We start from the raw sequence: 20,195 nt of genomic DNA on the forward strand, positions 1-20,195 counted from the left end.
AACCTAATCTATCCATGCCAAAGGAGAAACATTGTTTGCCCCACTGGTGTAATGCAAACTTAATGGTTCATCTGTTGTCTAATCTATTTTAATATGTGATCCTCCATATTGCTCCCCAGAGTCTTTGGTTCATTTTGTTTAAGCAGCCTTTTAGAAATAGTCCCACAACTCAATGACTTCTTCGTTAAAAGTTTGTATGGCCCACTTCTCATTTTTTTTGTAGGAAGACTGAGAGAAGGCCTGAGCACAGCTACATAAAGAGGAGTGTGAAAATCCATGCTTCGCATTTTTTGTGCCAATTTCATTTGTACTTTTACTGGTACTTATAATTACTTATCTTTCTTTTAAGGTCATCTCCTATTCATATTGAAGTCTTTTATGCAAACCGCTCCTTGGTTGCTAGGGTAAACTGGGAAAAATCTAGTAATCAGATATTGGCTAAATTCCACAATGGAGAACTGGTAGACAAAAAGCTAGATTTAAAAATAAAATCCAAATTATCTCAGATTATCACTCAGAATACTAAAAGTTAATTCAAAGGTGAACTACTCCCTTTAAATGCTAAAGTCACTGTAAGACGAAGTAACATTATTTCTGTTGGGGTTAGTTCAGATTCACTCTACAGGGAATTTTCTTTGTAGGTGGTCCAGTTACTGATTTATTTATTCACCAGATATCCCCTGTGCCTGACCCCTGCAAGCAAAAGAGTATTCTCCAGAGAAACTGGTGTTTGGTTCTGAAAGGCTCCCAGGAACATTAGCCTCTACTGAGCTAAAAAAACGATGGTGTGGCTTTAAGGCAGTGGTTGGTAAACTGTAGGGCTGGCCCCCTAGGGGAATCCAAAACAGTAGAAGGAGAACCCAAAGCAATTCGGATGGGGGAGGGGCAGCTGCCAAGAAATTAGTGGATAGATGTTTATTTACTGCACTGGATATTCAAAGAACCATAGGTAACTAACTGATGTTTTAGAAAGGAACAGATCATATGTTGAAATGCAAAGGGAGGTGGAACCCAAAACAAGTACAACTTAAAGAGATACTGACACCAGGAATTTTTTTACATTTGTCATAATATTGTCTATTTATAATTTTGCCATAAAAGTATTTACAGATGCTTTTGCATTACCCATCTGATCCCCCATGTTCTTCTCTGATGGGGCTTCCATATTTGAGCTTCAGTAGTCTGTTAGCATTAGAAACTCTAACTGACATGTTGAGAAGGGACAGTCAGGTTGGCAAAACAGTCAGGTTTAGAAACTTCAAGTAACAATTACTTACAAAAGTAGCCATATCAATGAAAAACGATCAACATGAGCTATAGATAACTTTTGAGGTACATTAATATTTTGAATAATTATTTTCTAGTGTCAGTATCATTTTAAGGTACTGCTTGGGGGTTCCAGTGAACCTGAGAATGAGCAGTCATATTGTACAAGGTAAAGCTACTGTAAAAGATTTGTGCAGGGCTACTTACATTCTTTTGATCACTCAGAATTCCACTGATTATTCAAAAGTGATACACAATATTTCATGTACATGAACGCAAAAGTAAGATGCATAGTTTTCAAGGGTATTTTTACAGATACATTTTGAAGGAACACCCATATCAACATTAGTAAATATTATATATAATATATTATATTTATGGGCAGCAGAGTTGCTCAATGGGTAGAAGTTTCATTCCTGAGTTCAATCCAAGCCTGGGCACTATTGGCAAGGAGTTTGTTTGTTTGCCCCATGTCTGTGTAGGTTAGCTCAAGGTACTCTGGTTTCCTCCCACATCCAAAAATAGACTGGTTCTGACTAAATTGCCCATAGCACATGTGTGTGGATATGATAGGGAACTTAGATTGTAAACTCCACTGGGACAGGGACTAATGTAAATATGATGTATAATCTCTGTAAAACGCTGTGAAAATGTGTTGGTGCTATATAAATACCAAAAAATATATAAATAATGGAAAATAAGGAAATTACAGATCAGGATATTACTTGCTCAAGAATATTGTTAGCCGTTTTTTCAATATAGCAGCACAAGTTTGGTATTCTAAAGGTGGCCATACACGGGCAGATTTAAACTGCCAATTCAAGCCCTTAAAGGACCAGTAACATCAAAAAAATTTTTTAAAAAAATCGTTAGTACACATCAAAAAAAAAACACCACCACAAATTATAATTTAAAATCACAAAGCCTTTATTAAGAAATAACTTACAGAAACTGCACTTCCTGTCCTGTACAGAAACGGCGAAAGGGCGACCATCCATGCTGCTGGGCTCGATTTCTCCTCCCTGGCTACTCTGCTGACAGCGTGTGAAGGAGCAAGATGGATGCCTCATGTCTGCGATGCGATGAAGTGACTGCTCGAGCCCCCTCCTCCTCCTGCACTATAGATGAGAAGCGCCCACCTGGACACTGGAGGAAGCGGTGGTAGTGGAGGCGGTGGAGGGAGCTGTAAATCAATGTTGGCAGCGGCAGCCGCTACTCATCATCAGTCACTGGCCAGGCCCCTCCTCCTCCACCGCTCCCTGCCCTGGTCGCTCCTGCTCCGTTCCCTGCCAAGAGGTGTGCTAGTGCTGCAAGTATAGCACGTACTGAGTTGTGGGAAGCTTCCCCCCTCCCCATAGCATTTGTTTGAAACTGTCTGGCGCAGTGTATGCGGCAATGAGATGAGGCGACGCAATTTATACTGTGCCACAAAGCTGCCAGTGTATAGCGCTAGTGCTTCCGCTCTTCCGCTCAAACTTGCAGAGTTTCCTGCTTGGGCAGCAGCTGAAAATACACTAGCGCTATACACTGGCAGCTTTGTGGCACAGTATAAACTGCGTCGCCTCGTCTCATTGCCGCATACACTGTGCTGGACAGTTTCAAACAAATGCTATGGGGAGGGGGGAAGCTTCCCACAACTCATTACGTGCTATACTTGCAGCACTAGCACACCTCTTGGCAGGGAACGGATCAGGAGCGACCAGGGCAGGGAGCGGTGGAGGAGGAGGGGCCTGGCCAGTGACTGATGATGAGTAGCGGCTGCCGCTGCCAACATTGAATTACAGCTCCCTCCACCGCCTCCACTACCACCGCTTCCTCCAGTGTCCAGGTGGGCGCTTCTCATCTATAGTGCAGGAGGAGGAGGGGGCTCGAGCAGTCACTTCATCGCATCGCAGACATGAGGCATCCATCTTGCTCCTTCACACGCTGTCAGCAGAGTAGCCAGGGAGGAGAAATCGAGCCCAGCAGCATGGATGGTCGCCCTTTCGCCGTTTCTGTACAAGTGCAGTTTTTGTAAGTTATTTCTTAATAAAGGCTTTGTGATTTTAAATTATAATTTGTGGTGGTGTTTTTTTTGATGTGTACTAACGATTTTTTAAAAAAATTTTTTTGATGTTACTGGTCCTTTAAGGTCGAGTTGGCAGCTTATCTGCCTATGTATGGGGCCCTCCAATTGGGCTATCCGACCGATATCTGGCCAAAAAAATCGGGCAGATGTTGATCTTGATTATCACATTGGATTGCATTCGCTCGTTGATGTAGTCCTCAGCCCCAAGGCCCCTATTCCAGTTGTAGTAATTCAATCATTTGGCCCTAGTGCTCACCTTTAGTAGGCATATAGGGGGAAAGATCTGCTTGTATGGTGACCTTGGCAAACAAGCAGATCGTATAATGTATGGCCACCATAATGACTGTATTTACTGAAATTAAACAGATTCTGTTGTGGGGTAATAAATATAGATTAAATCTTCTACCAAAGCAGCAAACAGAACCGAAGGGGGTCTGAAATCCTCCTTCAGTTGACAGCAGGTAGTCTGTTAAATATGAGTTAAAGTAATTGTGCCTGTTGAATCTGCTGATGCTGTTCTAGTACTAGAGTCTTATGTATAAGGCTTCCTGTTGAATCTGCTGTTATGTTTTCTATGCTACTTTTATCTTACTGAGTTATGGAGTTTCCTTCCTGTTAAGCATTACACAATTACTCCAGCAGCTACTTGTCTGTGTGTTTCACTATATTCCATGGACATAACAGATTGGCGACGAGAATGGGATTTTAGGAAGATCTGCTAAATGTGAGACACCAAAAGCTGCAGCTAAAAAAAAAAAAAAAAAGACACAGAACAGTGGTAAGTCCCTGCAGAGAGAGTTGTATGCTATCTGGAAATATGGCTGGACATATTGGGAAAGTGGAAGCATTTGACAGCTCAATAGAGGACTGGGCTACATATATAGAGAGACTGGAACAGTATTTGGAAGTAAATGACATACCCCTAGAGAAACATGTGGCAGCATTACTCAGTGTAATAGGGGGCAAAACGTACAGCCTTGTGCGCAACTTAACAGCACCAGAAAAACCATCTTCTAAAAGCTTTAAAGAAATAGTGCAAATTGTTCAGGAACACATGTCACCTAAGCCCCTGGTTATAGCAGAAAGATTCAGATTTCACAAAAGGAGCCAGCAGGAGGGTGAGACAGTTTGTGTGTTTGCAGCAGAGTTAAGAAAACTGGCAGAACACTGTGATTTTAAGGATGGACTGAATGATGCACTAAGGGACAGATTTGTATGTGGTTTATGCAGTGAAAACATACAGAAAAGGCTGCTAACAAAGGATAACATCACATTTAAACGAGCAATAGAAATTGCAGTAGCAATGGAGACCGCTGCTAAGGACACATTAGAATTACAGAACAGAAGCAAAGCAGAAACACTAGAGAAAGCAGCAACTGATGTGCATAGAGTGGTGGCAGGTCAAAATAAAAGATATTCTAATCAGAATTCTGGATCTTGCTACAGATGTGGGAAAGGATTCCATAATGCATCAAATTCAAGAATGCTTACTGCAGAAAATGTAATAAAAAGGGCCATATCCAAGCAGTATGCCTAAGTGACAAAATGAGCTTCCCTGTTTCAAAACAGCCTTTTACAAATACACATGATGTTCATAATGCTTGTTTAGCTGATAGCACTGATTCTGAACTTGGAAGTATTGATGTGTATCATGCAGATACCGGTGACCGATCTGTCATCTGGCTAACACCAAAAATAGCTGGTATTCCAGTTAAGATGGAATTAGACACAGGGTCTGCTGTGTCAATAATAACACACCCGGAATATAAAAAAATATTTAAAGACACACCTCTTCAGAAAACAAAACTGCTACTAAAAACATACACTGGACAGAAGATAGTGCCACTTGGAGTTTTAAATGCTGAGGTAGAGTACAACAATTTTAAATGCCAGCTGGACTTATATGTGGTGGAGACAGGTGGTCCTGCATTATGGGGCCGGGAGTGGTTACACAAAATACCCATTGACTGGAAATCCATAAAAATGTTACATTCAGTGTCTGCTGATAACACCAAACCAGTGGAACAATTAAAGGCCATTTTAGCTCAAGCCTCAGAAGTATTTAAAGAAGGCATGGGTACTTTAAAACACATCAAGGCTAATATATGCCTTGAGGAAAATGCACAGCCCAAATTTCACAAAGCTCGTCTAGTGCCTTATAGTATTCGTCCAAAAGTGGAAGCAGAATTGGATCGTCTAGAACAAGATGGAGTAATTTCAAAAGTCTCTTGGAGTGACTGGGGCACACCTATTGTGCCTATTATAAAAAGGGATGGTTCAGTTAGAATATGTGGAGATTTTAAAGTTTCCATTAACCCAGTTCTACAGTCTGATAAGTATCCCTTACCTTTGATTGAGGATATATTTGCCTCTCTTGCGGGTGGACTAAAATTCAGCAAAATTGATCTTGCTCAAGCCTACTTACAAATGGAGGTAGTTGAAAATGCCAAACACTACCTTACAATCAACACGCCAAAAGGCCTATACCGATACAACAGATTAGTATTTGGCGTGGCCTCTGCACCTGCCATATGGCAAAGAGCCATGGATCAAGTTCTACAAGGCATTCCACATACTAAATGTTATCTGGATGACATAATTGTGACAGGCACAGATGATACAGAACATTTGGAAAACCTAAAGAGGGTTCTAACACGGCTGGAAGAATATGGGCTAAGAGCCAACAAAGAAAAATGTGCCTTCTTTAAGGACTCTATACAATATTGTGGACATATTATAGATGCCAATGGCTTGCACAAGTCTCCAGAGAAAATCCAAGCAGTGTTACAAGCACCACTGCCCAAGGATGTAACACAGCTCAGATCGTTTTTGGGATTTATTAATTATTACAGCCGGTTTGTTCCAAATCTTGCAACTGTGCTATACCCATTAAATCAATTGCTGCAGAAAGGTCAAAAATGGGAGTGGACTGTACAGTGTGACAAAGCCTTCAAGGAAGCAAAGACATTGGTCACGTCTGATGATGTACTTGTGCATTTCAATGCTTCCTTGCCATTAAAACTGGCATGTGATGCTTCCCCATATGGCATTGGAGCTGTGATATCTCATGTTCTCCCAGACAAAAGTGAAAGGCCGATAGCATTTGCTTCAAGATCACTCACAAGTGCAGAATGCAACTATGCACAGATAGACAAGGAAGCACTTAGCCTTATCTGGGGAGTGAAAAGATTTAATCAATTCTTATATGGCCGTAAGTTTACACTCATAACAGACCATCAGCCATTGGTTGCAATACTTCACCCAAAGAAAGGAGTTTCTGCAACAGCTGCTGCGCGCATGCAGCGCTGGGCTTTGTTTCTTGCTGGTTATGACTATGATATTGAGTTCAAGAGGACAGCTGCACACGCAAATGCAGATGGACTGTCACGTCTGCCACTACCAGATCAAGACAGTTCTGAGGAAAATTCTGAATATGTTAATGTACATCAGATTGATTGTCTTCCTCTAACCTGTAAAATGATTGAGAATGAAACCAAAAGAGATCCCACTCTAGCATGTGTCTATGAGGCAACTCTTAAAGGATGGAAGTATACATACAAGGCCCCACTAATTCCTTACTACTCACGTAGACATGAACTGACCATACATGAAGGATGTGTAATGTGGGGAGTTCGTGTTGTTATTCCCACAAAGTTGCAATCAAGAGTACTAGATGACCTGCATGAAGGCCATCTAGGCATAGTAAAAATGAAGTCACTTGCAAGGAGTTTTGTGTGGTGGCCAGGAATTGATCAACAAATAGAGCAACTAGCAAACAAGTGCATTGGATGTCAAGAGGTGCAGTCTATGCCACAACCAGCTCCAGTTCATCTGTGGGAATGGCCCTCTGCTCCTTGGCAACGTATACACATTGATTTTGCTGGACCATTTCTGGGACTGATGTTTTTCATTATTGTGGATGCTCATTCTAAATGGCCAGAGGTTTTCTGCATGAAGTCTACTAGTACCTCATATACTATTGATATATTGAGAACCTTGTTTGCAAGAACTGGAATACCTGAACAGATTGTTAGTGATAATGGTCCTCAATTCATTTCTGAAGAATTTCAATTGTTTATGAAACGCAATGGAATTAAACATTCTACTTCAAATCCATACCATCCTGCAACAAATGGTTTAGCTGAAAGATTTGTACAAACTATGAAACAGTCACTGCGGTCAATGGCACATGACAGTGGATCCCTGCAGCATAAACTGGCAAGGTTTTTGTTATCCTATCGGAATTCAATTCATACAACTACAAGCTGTACACCTGCAATGTTATTTATGGGCCGCAATCTTAGGTCTTGGTTAGACTTGCTGAAACCAGATCTCAGTCGTCATGTGAGAAACCACCAATTTAAAATCAGGGGAGGAGAGAGGAGAACCTTGCGGCAGCTTAGTGTTGGGCAAACCGTCTTGGCAAGGAACTACAGAGGGCCTAATAAATGGCTACCAGCAATTGTCACTGCTCAAAGAGGTCCATGCAGTTACACGGTAAAAGTGGCAGGCAATCTATATTGGCGTCGTCATATTGACCAGCTACGTAATACTGCAGTTACCACTGAGCAAAACCAGACACAAAGCCTTGTTGGAATTCCCTATACTAATGGGGTACCCCTTGAGCCCCAGATTGTGACATCACCAGAGGTAACAACCCCTGCAAGTCCAACCGAAATGGAGAGTACATACTCTGAAGCATCGGTGGTACCTGATTGTTCCGAGCACCAGTTTCCTTCCATAGAAGAGGGCAACATTTCTAGGCGTTACCCACAAAGAGAGCATCGACCTCCTGATAGACTTAACTTATAACTTGTGACTTTTATTAACCATTTATTTTACAGGTGTTACCACCATGAATCTTGATGGGGGAGAGAACTGTTAAATATGAGTTAAAGTAATTGTGCCTGTTGAATCTGCTGATGCTGTTCTAGTACTAGAGTCTTATGTATAAGGCTTCCTGTTGAATCTGCTGTTATGTTTTCTATGCTACTTTTATCTTACTGAGTTATGGAGTTTCCTTCCTGTTAAGCATTACACAATTACTCCAGCAGCTACTTGTCTGTGTGTTTCACTATATTCCATGGACATAACAGTAGTCATGTAAAAAAAATACAGGCTACTTTGATTTGTACTCTTATCTCTTCACTTAATTGAGTGAATATGGTTGGGGCAGATAAATGGAAGTTACTGATCCACACAGCAACATCATTTCAGAACATTTTTCTTAAATATGTATTGAACATGCTGATCCCACTGGGCCCTCTGTGGACTACCGCACTCACAGTCATTGTAGTTATGCCCCTATTTATGGATTATGTATTGGCACACAAAGTGGCTGTCACTGACTGGACTGGAGTTAAGCTGGCCATAGACATGCAGATTTACCTTCACATCGGACGAACAATCGTTCGGTGCCATCTCCTGACCTGCCACTAACCATTCAGATTAAATAAAGTAGTAAAAGAACAGATAAGACAGTGTTCTGCCCCTGACAGCAATCGTACGAAAGTTAGGTCCGACAAAAGCTGGTGACAGTCTCCCACTGATATCATCAGATAAACAACACATGCTGAGATATTATAGCCGACAGAAAGTTTCTAACCTGTCCGATTGTCTGAACGACCGATCACCATGGCACGAAAAATGTTGGGACACTCCACAAAATAATTCAATTATTTGCACCAATAACACTGTTAGATTGTTGGTGACGTCATTTTGCTGCCTTTTTTGAAAGGAAATTGTCTATATAAACCACATTTCAGTCACTTGCACTTTATCCTTGATAAAGGCCCCAACAAGGGCCGAAACATTGGAATACACGAGTGATGTATCAATAAAACTGTTTGACAAAACTGCTGGAGTGCTGGTCCATTTTGAACTATATATATATATATATATATATATATATCATCCGTTTGTGGAGCGCACACCATAAAGTAAATAATAGCCTGGGTGCCAGCCTGAAAGAAAATCATAGAGTCAATGCAAAAAAGACGGCACTCACAGGCAAAAAAAAATCAAACGATCAAATAAGGTGAAACCATGCGGTTTATTGTGATCCTACGTTTCGGTTCCTTCTTGGAACCTTCGTCAGGGAAAGAAAACAGCTGGGAACGTAGGATCACAATAAACCGCATGGTTTCACCTTATTTGATCGTTTTTTTGCCTGTGAGTGCCGTCTTTTTTGCATTGACTATATATATATATATATATATATATTATTTTGTGTGCAGGGTTCATAACCTATGACTTAGAACCCATACAATTTCGGGCCCTAAATACAGCCCGCCAGACAATAGTTATTAAAACAACATGCATGGATAATTCTAAGAATCTTGGGTCAGAAATCTGTTTTCCACACTTCATCTGCTCCCAATCAAAAAGGTTGAGAAACCCTTCTATAAGATTTATGAAGACTAAAAGGTGAAAACACTCAAACGAAATGTTTCATACAAAATCACAGTGACATTTAAGTTGGTGCTTCTTAGTACTGGTGCTCACTTTTTCACAATCCCTGTGGGTCATTTCCTAATGGCTACCAGGCAAGCTGGGTAAATCGGCACTTAATCACAGTGATCCCACATATGATGGCACTTTTATGCTGTACTGTAGCCCTACTGCTAGGAGTCACTTAACCTGCCTGTATATTTTTTACTAATGTTGGGTGATCCTTCAAAATCTATCTGTAAAAATACCTTAAAAACTGTGCATCTTAATTGAGTTATATTTTTGTCTGCTAGCACCATTGTGTTACTGGACTGTGTTGCTCAAATATGCAAACAAGTATAACACAGCACTGCCTCCATATGTTTAGTACAGACTACTGCAACTGACAGCATTCCTTTCCCAAAATTATCTGTGTACGAGCCTGTGATAAATAATTTAGATACACAGTGGGGCACATTTACTATTGGTCGAATATCAAGGGTTAATTAACCCTCGATATTCGACCATCAAAGTTAAATCCTTCGACTTCGAATATCGAAGTCGAAGGATTTACCACAATTCGTTTGATCGAACGAAAAAGCGTTAAATCCTTCGAATCGAACGATTCGAAGGATTTAATCCATCGATCGAACGATTTTCCTTCGATCACAAATTGGCTAGAAAGCCTATGGGGACCTTCCCCATAAGCTAACATTGGTGCTCGGTAGGTTTTAGGTGGCGAAGTAGGTGGTCAAAGTTTTTTTTAAAAAAAACAGTATTTCGACTATCGAGTGGTCGAATAGTCGAACAATTTTTAGTTCGAATCGTTCTATTCGAAGTCGTAGTCGAAGGGCGAAGTAGCCAATTCGATGGTTAAATTAGCCAAAAAATACTTCAAAATTCTAAGTATTTTTACTTCTAATCCTTCACTCGAGCTAAGTAAATGTGCCCCAGTGAGTTCATTTCATCACAAATTGTACTATACATTTAAACAAGAGTACCTGTACTGTTCTTTTCCAGAAATATAATGTTTATTCCAGGGTCTTTGATTTCAAATACCTCCTGTAACCGATTGCATGCCAGGGAATGTAGAATCTATGGAGCTGATACAAAAGAGGTGGTGATACAATAAATGCTATTATAGCAGTGTTTCATTTTGATTTATTCCATAATGTAAATTTACCGGCAACATATGATAAGGCAAGATCAAACGGTACTGGTGCAAGGGGTGAAAGGTTTTGTTATTGTAGTAATGGGTTTAAGATACGTGCAACCACTGCTAGAAAATGCTTCTTATAAGATACTTATAAGAATATCATGACATAAAGCAAAACTGGTGCTTTGTGAGTGATAGAAAGTAGACAACCATTTAATTACAATGACCTAAGCAAAAGAAAGGTGGGCATATAATGGTTAAAAATACAGCACTGAGGTCATTTCTGGTTAGGACACTAGGAGGTTATAAATGTTCATACTTTTTTCCCCCTAAAAATCATACATTTTAAAAATGTTTAAAAAAAAAACACACACACATTTTTAGATATTTAGTAAGAGGAAAAACATGAGATACTTGGAACCTTGGAATTTAAACAGCTTGCAAGGTCAAGAAGAAGTTAATGGAGCTGTCCTAGTCAAAAAGTAAAATACTTATGCAACTACATTCATTATATTCAGTTTTTTTAATAAATAAGTAAACATTCAAGTTTTTTTTTAAATTCCTAATTTGATAAATATGCCTCAAGATGTGTGGAGTTTGTGCAGTCCTCTGCATGTTTGTACAATCCCTTGTTACCAATATTGTAACTACTGGAGGTGTGGGGGTGCGATTGCACATGGCTGGCACCCCCCGAGGCCTGCCGGAGCAGTACAACTATAGGGAATGTGTGGAAAATGCGTGTCTGCTATGTGTGTCTGCTATGTAACGCAGTTTATAATTTATGACAGCTTTGAGTTAACCTTTAGTTTGATGTAGAGTGATATTGTGAGGTGATTTGCAATTGGTTTCCATTAACTCATATTTAGCTTTTTATTCAGCAGCTCTTGAGTTTGCATTTCCAGTCATTTGGTTGCTAGGATCCAAATTACCCTAATAACTATGCATTGATTTGAATAAGAGACTAGAATATGAAAACATCTAAAACCTGCCGAATTGCTGTTTTAGCCTATGGGGGACCCCCTAGATTTGGAGTCAAATGGTGGACTCTGAAAAATCAAAGTTCTTTTTGGGAAAAACTTCGAATCGAATTTGATCGAATGCACTATTCCTTCGATTAATATGATTCGAATTCTGACGAATACGGACCTATTCGATCGAAAACTGACCTATTCGACCAAAAAAAACTTCGACTTCATTTCGGTTGGTCTTTTTGAATTTGAATTTCAAAGTTTTTTCAATTCAAAATTCGACCCTTGATAATAATGCCACTTAAAGTTGCATTAAAGGTGAAGCACCCCTTAACTAGTTTTTTTTTTTCATCCTTATGAATCTTCTTCTCCAACAGTACACTACCATACTAAATATTAGACATTGTTTTTAGGGTCATTGTGGGCTATATAAGAACTCCAGTGTGGACAGTTTGTCAGTGTAGCAGGCAGTTATTAATTCTCCTGGTGTTAAATATATTTGCTAATAAATGTAAAAAAAAACTTTTTTTGTGTGGTTAAAATCTTTATGCAACTAGAAGACCAGTAAGGGTAATGAATTTTAAAACACTTCATCATCATCTGTCTTTACGGGGAAAAACACAGTAATTCAAACAAACTTCCCCTCCAGGAGCCTCTTCCCATTCACTTGAATTGAAGATAAGGTGCCAGATGCTTACCTGGAGGGGGGTGCAGTTTCGACAGGCAATCCTGCAATCTTCCTACCTGGTGATGGTAAAAGAGAGGGAGAGATTTAAATGTAAAACCAACAAAAATCTAAAGATAGACTCTGTCTGCACATCTGTAACAATATATCTGACTCTAAATATGTAACAAATGAGAAAAAAATAATAATATTATAATATTATAATAATATAACGGACCAGAGACCCACAGCACAATGCTGAGTATGCACAGCAACAAAAATAAACATACTTTAGGTTGCAAAGCCAAAAAAGGCTTCTATGAACAGTACTATATAACAACAGTACACTGGCCCCAGAATCATTCTTTTCAATTTACTTCTTACCTCCAATATGCCTTTAGGTTTTAAGAGAAAACCTCAAAATATGAATGAATTAAGAATAAATTGCATTTTTTTTCCATATGGACTGGTTGGAAGCATCCTTAAATAAAGTTACTCAACCTGGACCACATACATTCTAAGTCTCCCTTCCGATATTAGACAATTCACAGTTTCCACCTTCCGTTGTACCCCATGGCATGACTTAGAATGCCTACAAGGCACGAACCTATTCCTTCTAACCACAACGACTTCATATTTGCATCCAGGGAAAATAATGGGCAAGTTTAATTTTAAGTTAACTATTTTGTTTGTGTTGTTGTTATTGTTTAAAAAAAAAACATAATCTCCAGCATATATATATTACTCAGATGTGATGGTGCATATAAAAACGTAAACAGCATCACCTCATCCTAACAGATCTTGGATTTCACCATATATCTTTTCTTATATGGTTTCTTAACAACGGTTCATGTTATATATACTGGAAAAATTGAACCTTAAAGATTTTTATATAAATCAATATCTTATTGGATATGTATATGTATATAACCTTTAACAACATGAATGAATCATTGCAAAAGTGAAACCATTTGTGCTGGTCTTCTAATAAAAAACAAAAAAAAAATATGAACGAAAATAGTCCATACAAATTTTCATGTCTGAGAGGCCCAACAAACAACTATTGGTCTGGAGAATTAAGAATGAGGGGTTTTATAACTGCCAATTCTGCATAATTAGTTGAAAGCAAATTCTTGGGTCCTGAAACTGAATACTAGTTTGAATCTGGGACCTAAATATAAGGATTGCATATAAGATGAAATGATGTTGCACTTGTGAAATAATGGAAGTGCAAAAGCACAGATGAAAGCTAAGAATCTCATAGGGGTTAAATCTGATAAAAATAAGCACTACTGGGCTCCCGTGGTGTCTCTCTGGTGAATTCAGTACAATGTTCCAGGAAGTTGTATTCACTGATATTTTAAAGTAACCTTTGAAGACAGCAGAATGGCAAAGGCTCAGCATTATGTTGTTTAGAGTTTGAGACGGGAATCTAATACAATTTTGTTTCTTATTCTGCCTTCCTTTTATCAAGCAGTGTTTGATGATCAAAAGGCACTAAAAACACAAGAACTCCAGGAGCACACTCAGCATTTTCTCCACTGGCCAATCTGGAGGTCTGACAGGCATTGCATTGACCCATCAGCCAGGACCGGAACTAGGGGTAGGCGGCTGCCTAGGGCGCCATCATCGAGGGGTGCAATTTTAAGGGGATTTTTTTTCCATTTTACTTATTTAATAATTTATTTAAGTAGTAATCCTGGCCCGGCGTGGGCTGAATCCATCCATCCATCACCTCCCTCACCTTCTCCCTCCCTCTTGCCGGCAAGTAACAGCTTCTGCTGGTGCGGCGGCGCGACGTGCGTACGTAAGTCAATGATGTCATTGACACAGTTTGCCGACAGAGAGAGGCAGAGAGCTGGCGGCCTAGGCGTGTTGGTGTGGTTTGCGTGCTTCAGTGCTCTGTCTCAGCATTCACAGGCAGTTGAAGGAAGATTAATATTCTTCTATCAAGACGCTAGTCTGTGACGCTTTCAGATTTGTGGGCCATATTTTTCTATTGCTGCTTGGCTGGGCAATGGCACACGTAATAAATACTTGGGGGACAGTATGATGTGATCACAGACAGTGATCTGATTTATGCTTGGTTCAGATGCTGCTGGCACAGGTACATAATGTGGGGGCAAATTGGGCATTCATTCTGATTTATTTTTGGCTGCTGCTGGCACAGGTAAAGATTGGGGACAATATGTTGGCTGCTGGGCTTATGTGCCAGGTGCAGGAGGGCTGTATGATGGGTGGCTGCTGGGTATTCTGGCATAGGTGCAGGGGGCTGTGTGATTTATGGCTGCTGGCACAGGTACGGGGCTGTATGATGGATAGTTACTGGGCATGCTGGCACAGGTACAGGGCTGCATGATGGGTGGCTCCTGGGCATGCTGGCACAGGTACGGAGGGCTGTATGATGGATCAAATTATGATACTTTTTTGTGTTTTTTAAATTTTTCAGTTAAACATTTATTATTTATATTTATATAATGAAAAGTTTCATTTGTTAATGTGTTTTGCACTCTCTTGCTTTCTTTATTTAAAAAAGGACATGGTAAGGTAGGACATGGTAATGCAGGACGGGGGCTGATTTAAGTTCTTGCCTAGGGTGCCAGACTACCTTGGCCCGGCCCTGCCATCAGCACACACACGGGTGGATTTCAGCATGGAAATGCATAGTATTGCATTTACATGCCAAAAATCGGCGCCATGTGCTGACGCCATGCCTGACGGTGTGCACACATGAGGGGCGTAGTTTTCAGTAAAAACTCAAATTTTTGGGTTGAAAAAAAATCTAACATTTTTTAAGATTTATTATACCCGAGGCTGGAAATAACTTCCTTGTTTTGTGACAAAAAGTCACGTGAATTCCCTCTCTGTCCCTAATTTACATATGCAAATTAGGGTTAGGTTTGGCCAGGTAGAATGATTCAGCCAAATACGAATCCTGCTGAAAAAGGCTGAATCCTGCCCAAATCCTGGATTCGGTGCATCCCTAATTTGAATAAAATGGAGTCTGTAATTCTGAGCTTTCTGGATAATTGGTTTCCAGATCCCATCGCTGTACAAAATGTAAATGGTTTATTAAATTTTTTATATTAAACCACCTTTATCTACCCTGTTAAAATGAAGATCAAATTTCTATCTATCAATTGCTATCAGGGATAGATATCCCCGATCGTTTTCCCAGCTCAACACTGCCTATTTACTAGCTAATTAGGGTGAGTTTCAGGCAGGGGTTAACTGTCATTCAGGTGCAAATGACATAATGTGGGTGATGAAGCTATTGCTGCAGGTGACCAGGGGAGGAGGGCAAAACTAGAGTCCCGAAAAATCCTTGTGATTGACATGTCTGTGAACTGCATACATATTAGTGATAAATAAATGTTTGTGGAGCAGATTTGCATCAAGAACAGCTGTACATGAACAAGAAACATAAAATGGACAGAATATTATATTTTTAGCCAGCCCTGTGCCATTTTCTCTCATTTTCGACAGTAGGCAGTTTGTGGAGGAAAGAAGGACCTTAATGTTGTACAGCAGGTGGGATTCTCTGGCAGCAAAAACTTTGCTGAGAGAAGAGCAAGTGTTTAACGGGCAGCTCAGAGAACAAGACCCAGACACATCAAAATAATGGTAGCTTTTTTATGGCTGACAGAAGCTGAAGCATCAGAAGCTGTATGTGTAAAGAGAGGCATCACACATAAAAAGGCCAATGTTTCCTGTCAAGCAAGATAACAAGGATCAGTCAGTACAGAATAGTGAGCCTCTATAGTACATTAACAATCATAACACGTGCACCAAATGTGTGGATAACAAGATACACTAAGATTTATATTCAAGTACTGCAAGATCATAAATCACACACTGTTCGATTGCTAGCTCTCTGGAACAGAGCTTCTTTCTCCTTTCATTCAATTACAAGGACATCCATTTTACTTGATTTGCTTGATGGTCAGTTTCTGACAGCAGTCACAGCACAAAGCAGAGTTTTATGTTTACATTTCCTCATCATATTCAGAAGGGTTAAAAGTGATCCTTGTCTTCAGTGCAACGGCTACTAACATATTCAACATTTGAATAAGCTGCACGTGGTTCATAGCTCAGGTATACTGGGTACGAGGCACAAGAGGGAGAAATTGCATAGGGCACACATATAGCAAATCATATCATGAGTTTTAATCTATGCATTTTAATGACAGCAGACTGACTTTAAACATGCTGAAAATGTGCATTTAAGAACTAAGCAGTACTGTTGTTTGAAAGCTAATTATTCTTGACTCCAGACTCGCAGGACTAACATTAGTACAAGTGTAGATAAAGCAGCCGCCTCTGTCTGCTGGAGACTGGCATTACTTGGCCCGGCTAAGTCTGTTATCTGCATTTGATTAGTGTAGGCTCATTAGAGAATTAGTAACATATATTTTCAACCCCCAAATGAATAACTATGCATTTATTTTCACCAAATCCCTCCTGATAAAAGCTGGCCTGAAATGGTAAGATTAATCTTGCTTATTTAGCAATTTGTTTGATTGGCCACTTAAAATTTACAAGTACAGGCCACTATATAAACTAAACTAAATACATAGATACAGATCCATGCATCAACAGCAACTCCCCTTGATAAAACCATTTTTCCTTTTTAAAAGTGTTTAACATTACAGCAGTTTTAAATGCATTAAGGAAAATCCAACTGTGTGTATTAACACAGTGTTAATGCACTCTCCCATTGTTATCAATATATATATACATATATATATAAATATAAGTGATTGTAACACACTCTCAGTATTGAGGAAAATTGCCTAGGTGCATCCAAGAGAAATTATGACATGACTTAGTGAAAAAAAAATATTTTTTGTCAATGTTTCGGTCCTGCTAAGAGGACCTTTCTCAAGACACCCCAAACTCACTGGTGTTTGTCTGGCATCTTACAGAACACCCCCAAGAGCTCATATTCACCATTTACTACATTTCACTTTGCCCCCAGCCCTGTGGTTTGTGCCCCAAAGGAGCCATTCTGTACTGTATTCACAGTGGGTGGTTGGCAGGGCATAGGAATTCTCTTGGGCACCTCCTAGCTTGAGCGTCATTTCAAACCATGTAAATTGAATGTTAAATGCGTTCAAAAGTGTTTTTAGACCCATACAATATGTGCACATCATGATGGGTATGAGCAAGTAATATGCAACAATTCTGCATGAGTTTAAAATCATCCATTATCTAGGTCACATATTTTGTGAATATGGGGGGGTTTGTGGATGCACACCTAAGGCCAATTTCAAAAAGTATAATTTCAAAAAGTATAAAGCCCTGTCTAAGTAATTCAAGTAAATATGCCAGTGCATGTAATTTTGAAACAGGGTTTTTTTGTTACAAAGTTATGATCATAATATTGATAAGCCACCATACCACGTCACCATACCACGTCACCATACCACGTCACCATACCACGTCAAGCCACCTTGACGTGGTATGGTGGCTTATCAATATTATGATCATAACTTTGTAACAAAAAAACCCTGTTTCAAAATTACATGCACTGGCATATTTACTTGAATTACTTAGACAGGGCTTTATACTTTTTGAAATTATACTTTTTGAAATTGGCCTTAGGTGTGCATCCACAAACCCCCCCATATTCACATATTTTGTGAACCTTAATGATTTTTATCATTGACCATAAACTCTGTAGGGTGATGGTGCCTACACAAGTAACAAGTAGAATACACGTATAACCTGCAGGATGCTGATGCACTTCAAGGAGCACTGAATAGCTCAAATTCCTTCATGGAGTTTGTATCAGAGCTCCACAGTATAAGGGTCTGGCCACACAAGCAGACTTGTGGAGATTAGTCGCGCCAGCTTCTTCGGGGCAACAATCTCCCCCGAACTGCCTTTCCCCTGCCCTCCGCTGGCTAAAATGAAAATTGCTTGCGGCAACGCACACGCGGCACTTCGTTTTCTGAAGTTGCCTCACGAGGAAACTTCGGGTGACTTCGGGAAATGAAGCGCCACGTGTGCATTGCTGCAGATGATTTTCATTTAGGGAGGTCAGGGGGAAGGCAGTTTGGGGAGATTGTCGCCTCATTTACTTTGCAACACCAAACGCTATAGTTAAATGGCATCTCACATCATTCAGCAAATTCTGTTTTTTTCAATTGCCCATAATCAAGAATATGCTTTATCACTATATCCTCCTTTGTAAAAGAGTATTCCCCTTGATAGTTGTATTGAGAAGGGTTATTTTGGGTTCTGTAGTGAAAGTGACCACTCATATATTTACATAAAACAGAAGATAAGTGATTTATTGATGTTTAGTACAAAAGCTGAGGGACTTCCACACACTGGCTCAGCAGAGATTCCAACATAACCAGGCACTTTCCAGTCCAGGTAGAAGTCTACCGACTAACCCCCAGGAAAAGCTTTATATATGAGCTTTATAGATGATAATAAAAAGAGGATACATAATCCAGGTTGCATACTATATATGGAAAATATATGTGGTTTGTCACATCCTGTAATAGCAAGAGCCTTTAGTGCCATCTTTAAGGTTCTTAATAAGTGAATGACACATTTTACCTACAATAGTCTAGGAACCAAATACAAGAATAAAGCTGTGTGTGCATCAAGACACACTGACATGATTTGACCGTTAGCACTGCTAGATACTGAATTAAGGACAAGAAAAAGACACTAAGGCTGAAACTTTTTTGTAGCAAAAATACCGGCCTTGGGTTGGGGCAGGCAGTGATGTCATTTGGTGGCAGGGTGATGATGTAACAGGGCATGAAAACGGGTGTGGGAATGGGTGGATGGAGCGGTGAAATGGACAGGGTGGAGTGATCAGTCATGGAGAAGGTCAAGGAAGGTTAGGATTCATAAGTAGGGTTGCAACCCTTACAAATATATTGCCAGTCATTTTTTAATACCGGCACCAGCCTATACTGGTATAACTAGGCCAGGGAAATACCAGCTGGTTAGCAACCCTCCCCGACATGCCAATATGTAAGTCATCCAGTGAATAAAATAGCTGTGTTTTTTCCTCTGGCATTGTTCTCCTTTTTGGGAAAAACTGCACTGGCCTAGGGGAAAAAATTAGAGCAGTAATTTCCAATCATTAAAACAACAGTTTAATACTTTCATATAAGCATTCTCTGACTTTCATATAAGCATGCTCTCCACTCTATGACCTCTGTATTTACTAGATATAGTGGGGAATCACTCTCCAAATGATGGTAGCAGCAGACCTAAATACAGCCCTGATTGGCTGCAAAGAATGTTCCTGTGTTTTGTTTGTGAACAAATCTAGCATAGTTCACCTAGTGTAATGGTACAGGAGAACTGTGCTTTTCTGCAGTAAACATGCTGAGCAAGATTCCTGAGCTCACAGAATGAATATTTAACCAACACATACTTTATTTCATAACTGACCTATACCAAACTAGCATATGATTCATGAAAATATAGCCCTTTATATATATTTTACCTTCAGCCTCTATTTTGTAATGTTCTGGTAGAGTTTAAAGGATAAGTCACCTTTAAAATAACATATTTAGGGATACAGGTACTGTTAATATGAATGCATTTTGTTACAACAGCACCACCTGCTGGCCAGACTCTGATCATAAAGTAGTGAAGGAAGTTGTGAAGTAG

At 39.8% G+C, this 20,195-nt stretch overlaps 1 protein-coding gene across 1 annotated transcript; it reads left to right on the forward strand.

The window, feature by feature from the left end:
* Nucleotides 1-4,865: 4,865 nt before the first annotated feature.
* On the forward strand, nucleotides 4,866-8,779 carry LOC121394475 (uncharacterized protein K02A2.6-like). Its single transcript, XM_041565632.1, has one exon. It carries the CDS (start codon nucleotides 4,880-4,882, stop codon nucleotides 8,144-8,146), a length of 3,267 nt encoding a protein of 1,088 aa, XP_041421566.1. The 5' UTR covers nucleotides 4,866-4,879; the 3' UTR covers nucleotides 8,147-8,779.
* The last annotated feature ends 11,416 nt before the right edge of the window (nucleotides 8,780-20,195 follow it).

The sequence above is a fragment of the Xenopus laevis genome, chromosome 1L (assembly GCF_017654675.1).
Source record: "Xenopus laevis strain J_2021 chromosome 1L, Xenopus_laevis_v10.1, whole genome shotgun sequence".
In the NCBI taxonomy this organism is placed as follows: domain Eukaryota; kingdom Metazoa; phylum Chordata; class Amphibia; order Anura; family Pipidae; genus Xenopus; species Xenopus laevis.

Bases quoted from the DNA above. Each gene is read 5' to 3' on its own strand.
- LOC121394475 (XM_041565632.1), top strand. From the start codon at position 4,880: ATGAGCTTCCCTGTTTCAAAACAGCCTTTTACAAATACACATGATGTT.